This window comes from Hemiscyllium ocellatum, chromosome 31, assembly GCF_020745735.1.
Source record: "Hemiscyllium ocellatum isolate sHemOce1 chromosome 31, sHemOce1.pat.X.cur, whole genome shotgun sequence".
Taxonomy (NCBI): Eukaryota; Metazoa; Chordata; class Chondrichthyes; order Orectolobiformes; family Hemiscylliidae; genus Hemiscyllium; species Hemiscyllium ocellatum.
This window is the reverse complement of record NC_083431.1, coordinates 4,192,479-4,204,487: the sequence shown is the minus strand read 5'-3', so window position 1 is coordinate 4,204,487 and position 12,009 is coordinate 4,192,479. Positions and strand designations below refer to the sequence as shown.

Genomic DNA, 12,009 nt, shown 5'->3' with positions numbered 1-12,009 from the left:
TAATGGGTTTAGATTAATTGGGGGACTCAGCCCATTTGTTCTCCTCCTTCCTGGGCAGTAACCTGACTGATTCCTGTTACTAGCGTTCAACCTCTGTTTGACCCCAGGCTGACCCAGCCTGGTCTAAAGGACTGTGTATTGAACAATGCAGCACTCCCTGGCTGGGAGTGGAACCCACAGCGTTGGAACCCCAAGAAAACCTTCCCCACCCATCATCCCCCCAGCCCCACATTTCACCCCAGAGTAACAGAATAACGCAATAACTGGAAAGCACACACCATTGAAGCCAGGACAGGGAGGAAGAGGGTAGCTGTAGCGACATTGCTGGTGCACTCTGTGAAGATAGCAACTGTCAGACACAAGATAACCACAATGGCCCATGGGGGAATGGTCTGGAGGGGCAGTAACTGATTCCCCAACCACCTGGAAAGGCCAGAAACCTGGGGGGGGAAGAAAAAACATTGAACATTTTAACTCGGACAGTCTTTCTGTTGACATCCAGTCTGTAAATGTGATCCAGAGCTTCCAGTCACTTCCAGCCCAGTTAGATTCTTCATCCCATTTTCAATGTAACATCTAAAGACCAGTATTTTTCATTTTTCTGATTTTTTAAAATTGTGGACTGAACTGGGAAAAGGATGTTCAAAAACCCAAGGTGCAGTTAAGGAATGCAGTTAAGCAATCGACTAAAACAAACTGTGAATTGTGTTTACAGAGCCGCTTTGTTCAAGCACTGGGTGCGGCTGGGTGTTGTTCCACTGACCCCAGAGACACAGCAGGGGTCACAAACAGCTGATTGGTTTGTGGGGTTGTGACCCCAGCTGTGGATGCCAAAGACTGAGCAGCCTAACGATAGCTCTCTGATTCGCTCCCATGCAGTTGAACTGTTTGTGGGTCTGAACAATACTGGCAGAAGCTCTCAGGCCTCCAGAAGAGGAGGTGGTCTGTCTCTCCGTGGTCAAGAAAACCCCTAAAGCCTGAAAAGAGCCAGCTTGTTTTCTCTCACTAGGTGCTGGCAGCTGTGGCTTTTAACTGGTAACTAAAGATTTTGCAATGATTAACTAACTGTCGGTGCCCCTTGTGGGGAATTGAAAAGAACCTGGAGAAGAGAGATTGAAGGACAGCAAGTCATGGTAAGTAAAAGCATCATCCCAGCAAACCCTGTGAACTGGTTCCATTGGACCGTGACTCTCTGATCTTTCCCTCCACCCAGAGTACCAATGTGTTTGTCTGTGTGTGTGTGTGTGTGTGTGTGTGTGTGCACGCGCATGTGTCTGTGTGTGTGTGTGTGTGTGTGTGAGACACGTGGTTAGAATCTCTTCGTAATAGAGTCATAGAGATGTACAGCATGGAAACAGACCCTTCGGTCCAACTCGTCCATGCTGACCAGATATCCCAACCTAATCTAGTCCCTCCTGCCAGCACCCAGCCCATATCCCTCCAAACCCTTCCTATTCATATACCCATCCAAATGCCTCTTAAATGCTGCAATTGTACCAGCCTCCACCACTTCCTCTGGCAGCTCATTCCATACACGTACCAACCTCAGCATGAAAAAGCTACCCCTTAGGTCTCTTTTATATCTTTCCCCTCTCACCCTGAACCTATGCCCTCTAGTTCTGGACTCTCCCACCCCAGAGAAAAGACTTTGACTATTTACCCTATCCATGCCCCTCATGATTTTGTAAATCTCTATAAGGTCACCCCTCAGCCTCCAATGCTCCAGCGAAAACAGAAAACAGCCCCAGCCTGTTCAGCCTCTCCCTGTAGCTCAAATCCTCCAACCCTGGCAACATCCTTGTAAATCTTTTCTGAACTCTTTCAAGTTTCACAACATCCTTCCGATAGGTAGGAGACCAGAATTGAATGCAATATTCCAACAGTGGCCTAACCAATGTCCTGTACAGCCGCAACATGACCTCCCAACTCCTGTACTCAATACTCTGACCAATAAACCATACCAAACGCCTTCTTCACTATCCTATCTACCTGCGACTCTACTTTCAAGGAGCAATGAACCTGCACTTCAAGGTCTCTTTGTTCAGCAACACTCCCTAGGACCTTACCATTAAGTGTATAAGTCCTGCTAAGATTTGCTTTCCCAAAATGCAGCACCTCGCATTTATCTGAATTAAACTCCATCTGCCACTTCTCAGCCCATTGGCCCATCTGGTCCAGATCCTGTTGTAATCTGAGGTAACCTTCTTTGCTATCCACTACACTTCCAATTTTGGTGTCATCTGCAAACTTACTGACTGTACCTCTTCTGTTCAAATCCAAATCATTTATGTAAATCACAAAAAAGTAGAGGGCCCAGCACCAATCCTTGTGGTACTCCACTGGTCACAGGCCTCCAGTCTGAAAAACAACCCTCCACCACCACCTTCTGTCTTCTACCTATGAGCCAGTTCTGTATCCAAATGGTGAGTTCTCCCTGTATTCCATGAGATCTAACCTTGCTAATCAGTCTCCCATGGGGAATCTTGTCGAACGTCTTACTGAAGTTCATATAGATCACATCTACTGCTCTGTCCTCATCAATCCATAGAACGTAATTCCTATTAAGTACAGGAACTCTGGTGTGTGCTTTCTGTCAAACTGTGTCTAAAAGATGGGTAAAATTGGGGAACTTAGCATAGTTCGATAAAATCTTTAACTTTTGTGCCAATTAGGGAACGCAATGGCCTCGTGGTATTATCGCTGGACTACCGACCCAGATAATGTTCAGCAAACCTAGGTTCAAATCCCGCCACTACAGACAGTGGTATTTAAATGCAATAAAAATCTGGAATTAAGAGTCTAATGATAAATCCGTCGATTGTAGGAAAAAACCCATCTTGTTCACTAATGCCCTTTCGGGAAGGAAACTGCCATCCTTACCTGGTCTGGCCTACATGTGACTCCAGACCCACAGCAATGTGGCTGACTCTTAACTGGGGCAATTAGGGATGGGCAATAAATTTCAGCGAGGTCTTTGATAAAGTTCCCCATGGTAGCCTCATTCAGAAAGTAAAGAGGCATGGGGTACAGGGTAGCCTGTCTGTCTGGACACAGAATTGGCTGGCCCATAGGGTGGTAGTAGATGGAAAGTATTCAGGCTGGAGCTCGGTGACCAGTGGGTGTTCCACAGGGATCGGTTCTGGGACCTCTGTTCTTTGTGATTTTTATAAATGACTTGGATGAGGAAGTGGAGAGTGGGTTAGTAAGTTTGCTGATGACAGGAAGGTTGGTGGAGTGGTGGATAGTGTGGAGGGCTGTTGTAGGTTGCAACGAGACATTGACAAGAGCAGAACTGGGCTGATAGGTGGCAGATGGAGTTCAACCAGGAAAAGTGTGAAGTGATTCACTTTGGAAGGTCGAATATGAATGCGGAATACAGGGTTAAAGGCAGGATTCTTGGCAATGTGGAGGAACAGAGGGATCTTGGGAACCATGTCCATAGATCCCTCAAAATTGCCACCCAAGTTGACAGTGTTGTTAAGAAGCTGTATGGTGTTTCATTAGCACGGGTATTGAGTTTAAGAGCCGCAAGGTTATGCTGCAGCTCTATAAAGACCTGATTAGACCACACTTGGAATGTTGTGTTCAGTTCTGGTTGTAGAGTCAGAGAGATGTATAGCACGGAAACAGACCCTTCAGTCCAACTTGTCCATGCTGACCAGATATTCCAGCCCAATCTAGTCCCACCTGCCAGCACCTGGCCCATATCCCATGATGCTGCCTGGACTGGACGATATGTCCAATGAAGAAAGGTTGAGGGAACTAGGGCTTTTCTCATTGAAGTGAAGAAGGATGAGAGGTGACTTGACAGAGGTGTACAAGATGATGAGAGGCATCGAGTGGATAGCCAAAGATGTTTTCCCAGGATGGAAATGTTTATCATGAGGGGGCATAATTTTAAGGTGATTGGAGAAAGGTTTAGGGGATATGTCAGAGGTAGGTTCATTACACAGAGAGTGGTGGGTGTGTGGAATGCACTGCCAGCAATGGGAGTACAGTCAGAGACATTGGGGACCTTTAAGCGACTCTTGGATAGGCACATGGGTGACAGTACAATGAAGGGGATGTAGGTTAGTCTGATCTTAGAGTAGGATAAAAGGCCAGCACAACATCGATGGCCAAAGGGCCTGTACTGTTCTCTGTTCTATGACTGATGTTCTAAATGCTGGCATACCTAGTGATGACCTCATCCCCTAAATGATTCCAGAATTTTAGCATTCTACCTATTCCCAGTGTTGTGTCCCAGTGAGGGGTGACTGACCTCCCCACTCTCGGTCCCCTGTACTATTGCAATGCAGTTTGAGATACATCATAGGGCCCAGACACAGCTCACCAACTGCACTGTCAGGAAGTGGAGGTTTAATCTGACCTCGTACTTCCTGGAGTTCAGGAGATTGAACTGACACATGGAGAGAGGTTCAAAAGGAACTTTCAAAAGGATATTAGATTTTTAAAAATGATTTTAAAATCTTATTTTGTGAATTTTGACAAGGAAGCATTTTGTAATACTCCCAGGAAAGAGCATAAGATTGCCGACCAGTTAGATTGCTCTTTTAGGGGCTAGTACAGTGCGAGGGACTGAGTGGCTTCCTCCTGCATTGAGTGAACCTATTCTATCAGACACATCATGAACTTTCTCTGTGTTCTGTACAAGAGCAACATCCCAGGGTGGTATCTACTAGGCCCAGCTGAATTGGTCATGTACACCGTCAGTTCAGCCACTATTCTGTCCTCTCCCAGTTGCCCCTGCAGTGTCTGTACCTGAGCAGGGAGTGGGGGGTGGGGGTTGGGATAGTCAGAGTGCTTACCTCACAGCCTTTAGCCAGCGCAAAGCCTCCTCCCAACAGGAATACCACATTCCAGGGCAGCTTATGGTGAACAACATCCCAACTCAGGAGTCTCGGGCTCGCTCCCTCCTGTTCTGCTGGACGGCATTTATAAAACACAAACAAACAATCTCACAATCATCCTTTCCTCCGCTCCAATCACTCCGGCATTGTCGTTGGCTGAAATGGGTTTGGCACTGAGTCAGTAACAGAGATGTGAGAGTTGGGAGCCCAGTCTGATTGGGGAAAGGCCGATAGAGGGAGACTGGCTTCCCTCAGCAGGGATTGTCCAAACACAGCACAGGGTCACAGTCTCCGACTGCTCTCAGGGTCGAAGCAATTGTGGTTTAAAACAAACACTGAAAGGACCGTGCCACAGAACTGGGAAGTGTAGAGGGTGCTTTACTCTGAGTCTAACCCTGTGCTGTCCCTGTCTTGGAAGTGTTTGATGGGGGACAGTGTAGGGGAGCTTTACTCTGTATCTAACCCCGTGCTGTCCCTGTCCCGGGATGGTTTAATGGGGACAGTGTAGAGAGAGCTTTACTCTGTATCTAACCCCGTGCTGTCCCTGTCCTGGGAGTGTTTGATGAGGGACAGTGTAGAGGGAGCTTTACTCTGTATCTAACCCCGTGCTGTCCCTGTCCTGGGAGTGTTTGATGGGGACAGTGTAGAGGGAGCTTTACTCTGGATCTAACCCCGTGCTGTCCCTGTCCTGGGATGGTTTGATAGGGACAGTGTAGAGGGAGCTTTACCCCGTGCTGTCCGTGTCCTGGACATATACCTGAGATATCCTCATTCGAGCTCTGCTGCACCTGATTCCATGGTGTGAAGTTTGGTTTCTTCGATGGGATGATGAACATGAGGATTGCGATGAGAACAGCCACAGTGGCATCACTGACGTATCTGAAACAGTGAAGTGGGTAATAGCGAGTGCGTCTGGCTGTGAGGCAGACACTGTCCCTGACCCCAGCGCTGTCACGTTGCACTGCTTCCAAAAACAGCACCAGAACAAAACCATCTCCTTCAGTTGGTGGTGCCAGTCACTGAGAGAGAGTGAGGATCTCATTCCCTCTTCCCAGACACTATCTCCAGCTGGGAGGGAGGGAGGAGAGAGACTGTGAGAGAGGGAGGAGAGAGGCTGGGAGAGAGGGAGGAGAGAGACTGTGAGAGAGGGAGGAGAGAGACTGGGAGAGAGTGAGGAGAGAGGCTGGGAGAGAGTGAGGAGAGAGAGAGAGAGGAAAGAGTGAGGAGAGAGACTGTGAGAGAGTGAGGAGAGAGACTGTGAGAGAGGGAGGAGAGAGACTGGGAGAGAGTGAGGAGAGAGGCTGGGAGAGAGTGAGGAGAGAGGCTGGGAGAGAGTGAGGAGAGAGGCTGGGAGAGAGTGAGGAGAGAGTGAGGAGAGAGGGAGGACAGAGGCTGGGAGAGAGGGAGGAGAGAGACTGTGAGAGAGGGAGGAGAGAGACTGGGAGAGAGTGAGGAGAGAGGCTGGGAGAGAGTGAGGAGAGAGAGAGAGAGGAAAGAGTGAGGAGAGAGACTGTGAGAGAGTGAGGAGAGAGACTGTGAGAGAGGGAGGAGAGAGACTGGGAGAGAGTGAGGAGAGAGGCTGGGAGAGAGTGAGGAGAGAGGCTGGGAGAGAGTGAGGAGAGTGACTGGGAGAGAGTGAGGAGAGAGTGAGGAGAGAGATTGGGAGAGAGTGAGGAGAGAGATTGGGAGAGAGTGAGGAGAGAGATTGGGAGAGAGTGAGGAGAGAGGCTGGGAGAGAGTGAGGAGAGAGCTGAAAATGTGTTGCTGGAAAAGCGCAGCAGGTCAGGCAGTATCCAAAGTGCAGGAGAATCGACGTTTCAGGCATAAGCTCTTCTTCAGGAAAGCCCTCTTCGTCCTCAGCAGAGGCCTCACCTTCATCAGCCTACGCTCTCGGATTAACGAGTTCAACACGCGACGAGACATCAAACAATTCTTCCGCCGCCTTCGCCTCTGTGCCTACTTCTTCAACCAGGATTCTCGCCCATCCTCTGACGACCCCTTCTCCCGCCTCCAACACACCCCACCCACCTGGACACCCCGTGCTGGCCTCTTACCCGCCCTCGATCTCTTCATAGCCAACTGCTGCCGCAACACTAACCGCCTCAACCTCTCCACCCCTCTCACCCACTCCAAACCCTCACCCTCGTAATGTGCAGCCCTCCACTCCCTCCGTTCCAACCCCAACCCCAACCTCACCATTGAACCTGAGACCCGGGTTCAATTCCCGACTCAGGCGACAGACTGTGTGGAGTTTGCACGTTCTCCCCGTGTCTGCGTGGGTTTCCTCCGGGTGCTCCGGTTTCCACCCACAGTCCAAAGATGTGCGGGTCAGGTGAATTGGCCATGCTAAATTGACCATAGTGTTAGGTAAGGGGTAAATGTAGGGGTATGGGTGGGTTGCGCTTCGGCGGGTCGGTGTGGACTTGTTGGGCCGAAGGGCCTGTTTCCACACTGTAAGTCTAATCTATTCTAATCTAATCAAACCGGCAGACAAGGGAGGCGCGGTAGTAGTTTGGCGCACCGACCTTTACACCGCTGAGGCTAAAGGCCAGCTCGCGGACACCTCCTCCTACTGCCCCCTTGACCATGACCCCACCTCAAACCACCAAACCATCATCTCCCAGACCATCCATAACCTCATCACCTATGGGGATCTCCCATCCACCGCCTCCAACCTCATAATCCCACAACCCCGCACCACCCGTTTCTACCTCCTGCCCAAAATCCACAAACCTGACTGCCCTGGCCGAGAAAAAAGCTCTGATCTCCAGCATCTGCAGTCCTCACTTTCTCCCCCGAGAGGGAGGAGAGAGTCTGGGAGATAAGGAAGAGAGAGTGAGGAGAGAGGCTGGGAGAGAGTGAGGAGAGAGTGAGGAGAGAGGGAGGACAGAGGCTGGGAGAGAGGGAGGAGAGAGGCTGGGAGAGAGTGAGGAGAGAGACTGGGAGAGAGTGAGGAGAGAGACTGGGAGAGAGTGAGGAGAGAGACTGGGAGAGAGTGAGGAGAGAGGCTGGGAGAGAGTGAGGAGAGAGACTGGGAGAGAGTGAGGAGAGAGACTGGGAGAGAGTGAGGAGAGAGACAGGGAGAGAGTGAGGAGAGAGCTGAAAATGTGTTGCTGGAAAAGCGCAGCAGGTCAGGCAGTATCCAAAGTGCAGGAGAATCAACGTTTCAGGCATAAGCTCTTCTTCAGGAAAGCCCTCTTCGTCCTCAGCAGAGGCCTCACCTTCATCAGCCTACGCTCTCGGATTAACGAGTTCAACACGCGACGAGACATCAAACAATTCTTCCGCCGCCTTCGCCTCTGTGCCTACTTCTTCAACCAGGATTCTCGCCCACCCTCTGACGACCCCTTCTCCCGCCTCCAACACACCCCACCCACCTGGACACCCCGTGCTGGCCTCTTACCCGCCCTCGATCTCTTCATTGCCAACTGCTGCTGCAACACTAACCGCCTCAACCTCTCCACCCCTCTCACCCACTCCAAACCCTCACCCACGGAATGTGCAGCCCTCCACTCCCTCCGTTCCAACCCCAACCTCACCATCAAACCGGCAGACAAGGGAGGCGCGGTAGTAGTTTGGCGCACCGACCTTTACACCGCTGAGGCTAAACGCCAGCTCGCGAACACCTCCTCCTACTGCCCCCTTGACCATGACCCCACCTCAAACCACCAAACCAACATCTCCCAGACCATCCATAACCTCATCACCTCAGGGGATCTCCCATCCACCGCCTCCAACCTCATAATCCCACAACCCCGCACCACCCGTTTCTACCTCCTGCCCAAAATCCACAAACCTGACTGCCCTGGCCGAAAAAAAAGCTCTGATCTCCAGCATCTGCAGTCCTCACTTTCTCCCCCGAGAGGGAGGAGAGAGTCTGGGAGATAAGGAAGAGAGAGTGAGGAGAGAGGCTGGGAGAGAGTGAGGAGTGAGGCTGGGAGAGAGTGAGGAGAGAGACTTGGAGAGAGTGAGGAGAGATACTGGGAGAGAGTGAGGAGAGAGGCTGGGAGAGAGTGAGGAGAGAGACTTGGAGAGAGTGAGGAGAGATACTGGGAGAGAGTGAGGAGAGAGGCTGGGAGAGAGTGAGGAGAGAGACTTGGAGAGAGTGAGGAGAGATACTGGGAGAGAGTGAAGAGAGAGTGAGGAGAGAGGCTGGGAGAGAGTGAGGAGAGATACTGGGAGAGAGTGAAGAGAGAGTGAGGAGAGAGGCTGGGAGAGAGTGAAGAGAGAGTGAGGAGAGAGGCTGGGAGAGAGTGAGGAGAGAGGCTGGGAGAGAGTGAAGAGAGAGTGAGGAGAGAGGCTGGGAGAGTGTGAGGAGAGAGGGAGGACAGAGGCTGGGAGAGAGGGAGGACAGAGGCTGGGAGAGAGGGAGGAGTGAGACTGGGAGAGAGTGAGGAGAGAGGCTGGGAGAGAGTGAGGAGAGAGGCTGGGAGAGAGTGAGGAGAGTGACTGGGAGAGAGTGAGGAGAGTGACTGGGAGAGAGTGAGGAGAGAGACTGGGAGAGAGTGAGGAGAGAGGCTGGGAGAGAGTGAAGAGAGAGTGCGGAGAGAGGCTGGGAGAGAGTGAGGAGAGAGGCTGGGGGAGAGTGAGGACTGCAGATGCTAGAGATCAGAGTTGAAGAGTGTGTTGCTGGAAAAGCACAGAATCCGAGGAGCAGGACAGTCGATGTTTCAAGCATCACCTCTTCATCAGGAATGAGGGGGTGGCCCAAAGAGGGCTGAGAGATAAATGGGAGGGGAGTGCAGCAGGGAGGAAGGTATCTGGGAATGCGATCGGTAGATGAAGGTGTGTGGTGATGGTGATAGGTTGGAGAGGAGGGTGCAGCGGATAGCTGGGAAGGAAGATGGACAGGTAGGACAGGTCAAGAGGGCGGTGCCGAGTTGGAAGGTTGGATTTGGGATAAGGTGGGGGGAGGGGAGATGAGGAAACTGGTGAAATCCACATTTTTCCCCTGTGGTTGGAGGATCCAAGCTGGAAGATGAGGTATTTTTTCTCCAGGTGGTGGGTGGTTAGGGTTTGGCGATGGAGGAGGCCCAGGACCTGCATGTCCTTTGGGGAAGTGGGAGGGGGAGTTGAAGTGTTTGGCCAGAGGGTGGTGGGGTTAGTGTGGGTGTCCCAGAAATGTTCTCTGGAATGCTCCACAAATCCCAGTGCTGCAATCTTCAACTGCCGTGTGCCCCAGCTCTATTCACCTTCCTGATCCTCACACCCTTCTCCCTTTACTCAACAAAATCTAAACTACTCTGTGAGTCCAAAGTCTGTTACCATTTGCAGGTGAGGTCTCCAAATACTGGCGTCACTTTGGCTAATTCCACTCCAGACATTCTGGCTGTCAGTATTAGACTCTGACCCAGAGTCCTTCCCTCCCTGAGCAACTGGAACCATTTCCCATGATCCGCAATAACTGTTCCCATTAATACCTCCAAAACTTTGATCAAATCATCCGTGGAGCTTCTGCGCTTCTAGGAAGGAGCATGTTTGAATGGAACAGTTGGTTATATTTGCATACTAATCATACTTTGCCATATTCACACGCTTAACAACCAACTTTCATACTGGTAGAATACATCCGCGGAGGATTGGCTGGGTCATGGGAACCGACTGATCAATGCCAATGATCGATTGTTCTGATGACTGGCAGGAAGTGAAAATGCCAGCCCAAACCCAGGGGTACGTTCACACCACACACCCCCACACCTCCCCCATCCCTAATATCAGCACACACTCACCTGAAACACAAAACCATTACCTCGCTATCAGCTGGAAAAGCGGGTGTTGGAAAAGCAAGACCGAGCAGGGAGACTGGAAGGTAAACAGGGACGTGCAGGCAGGATGGGAGATTGGGGGCAGAGTGACCACGGCAGGTTTGTAATCAGTATCAAAAGAGTCAAGATTCTCAGGTGAAGGCAATGAAGTGAAGTTGAGGATTACCAGATCAGTCATGATTGAATGGCAGAACACAATCAATGGGCTGAATGACCTCCTTCAGTGCTGAGGGAGCGCCGCACTGTCGGAGGGTCAGTGCTGAGGGAGTGCCGCACTGTCAGAGGGTCAGTGCTGAGGGAGCATCGCACTGTCACAGGGTCAGTGCTGAGGGAGTGCCGCACTGTCACAGGGTCAGTGCTGAGGGAGTGCTGTACTGTCGGAGGGTCAGTGCTGAGGGAGTGGGCACTGTCGGAGGGTCAGTACTGAGGGAGTGCCGCACTGTCACAGGGTCAGTGCTGAGGGAGTGCTGTACTGTCGGAGGGTCAGTGCTGAGGGAGTGGGCACTGTCGGAGGGTCAGTACTGAGGGAGTGCCGCACTGTCAGAGGGTCAGTACTGAGGGAGAGCTGCACTGTCGGAGGGTCAGTGCTGAGGGAGTGCCACACTGTCGGAGGGTCAGTGCTGAGGGAGAGCCCCACTGTCGGAGGGTCAGTACTGAGGGAGCGCCGCACTGTCGGAGGGTCAGTGCTGAGAGAGTGCCGCACTGTCGGAGGGTCAGTACTGAGGGAGTGCAGCCCTGTTGGAGGGTCAGTGCTGAGGGAGTGCCGCACTGTCAGAGGATTAGAACTGAGGGAAAGCCACACTGTCAGAGGGTCAGTGCTGAGGGAGTGCAATACTGTCAGAAGGTCAGTACTGAGGGAGTGCAGCACTGTCAGAGGATTAGAACTGAGGGAAAGCCACACTGTCAGAGGGTCAGTGCTGAGGGAGTGCAGCACTGTCGGAGGGTCAGCACTGAGGGAGTGCAGCACTGACAGAGGGTCAGTACTGAGGGAGTGCCGCACTGTCAGAGGGTCAGTGCTGAGGGAGTGCAGCACTGTCGGAGGGTCAGTGTTGTAGCTGCCATCTCTCGGGTAATAACCCAGGGTCGGGGTGTGTTGCCTTGTTTCCAATACTCACCCTTTGCCGTTGCTCTTGAATAAGAGGTATCCCCAGCCCCGGACGAAGCCAGGCTCCCGTGTGAACCAGAGCAGTACCACCAGGACAAAGAGGACGAGCACGGCTTTCTCTGCAAAGGACATGGGCCCCAGCTTCTTGTACTCTCTCACAATGACATCATTAGCTCTCTTCTCCTTTGGGGTAATTGGGATTCGCCAGCCCCACAGCTTCCGAAAACTGTCGGGAAAACAAGAACATATTCCAGCCATTTCCCAGCTCAGTAAACCCGGGGTGACCCAG

The 12,009-nt window shown here is 51.7% G+C and overlaps 1 protein-coding gene across 2 annotated transcripts in view; it reads right to left on the bottom strand.

The window, feature by feature from the left end:
- LOC132830311 (Na(+)/citrate cotransporter-like) overlaps nt 1–12,009 on the bottom strand; it is a 48,943-nt gene that overhangs the window by 12,234 nt on the left and 24,700 nt on the right. Inside the window, exons 7-10 of one of the 2 annotated variants that reach the window (XM_060847904.1) lie at nt 11,731–11,946; nt 5,608–5,729; nt 4,809–4,924; nt 279–440 (exon numbers count right to left, since the gene is read on the bottom strand). In XM_060847904.1, coding sequence (XP_060703887.1) covers nt 279–440; nt 4,809–4,924; nt 5,608–5,729; nt 11,731–11,946 — 616 coding nt within the window. The remainder of the gene's footprint in view (nt 1–278; nt 441–4,808; nt 4,925–5,607; nt 5,730–11,730; nt 11,947–12,009) is intronic. The other variant, XM_060847905.1, reaches the window with a different exon arrangement.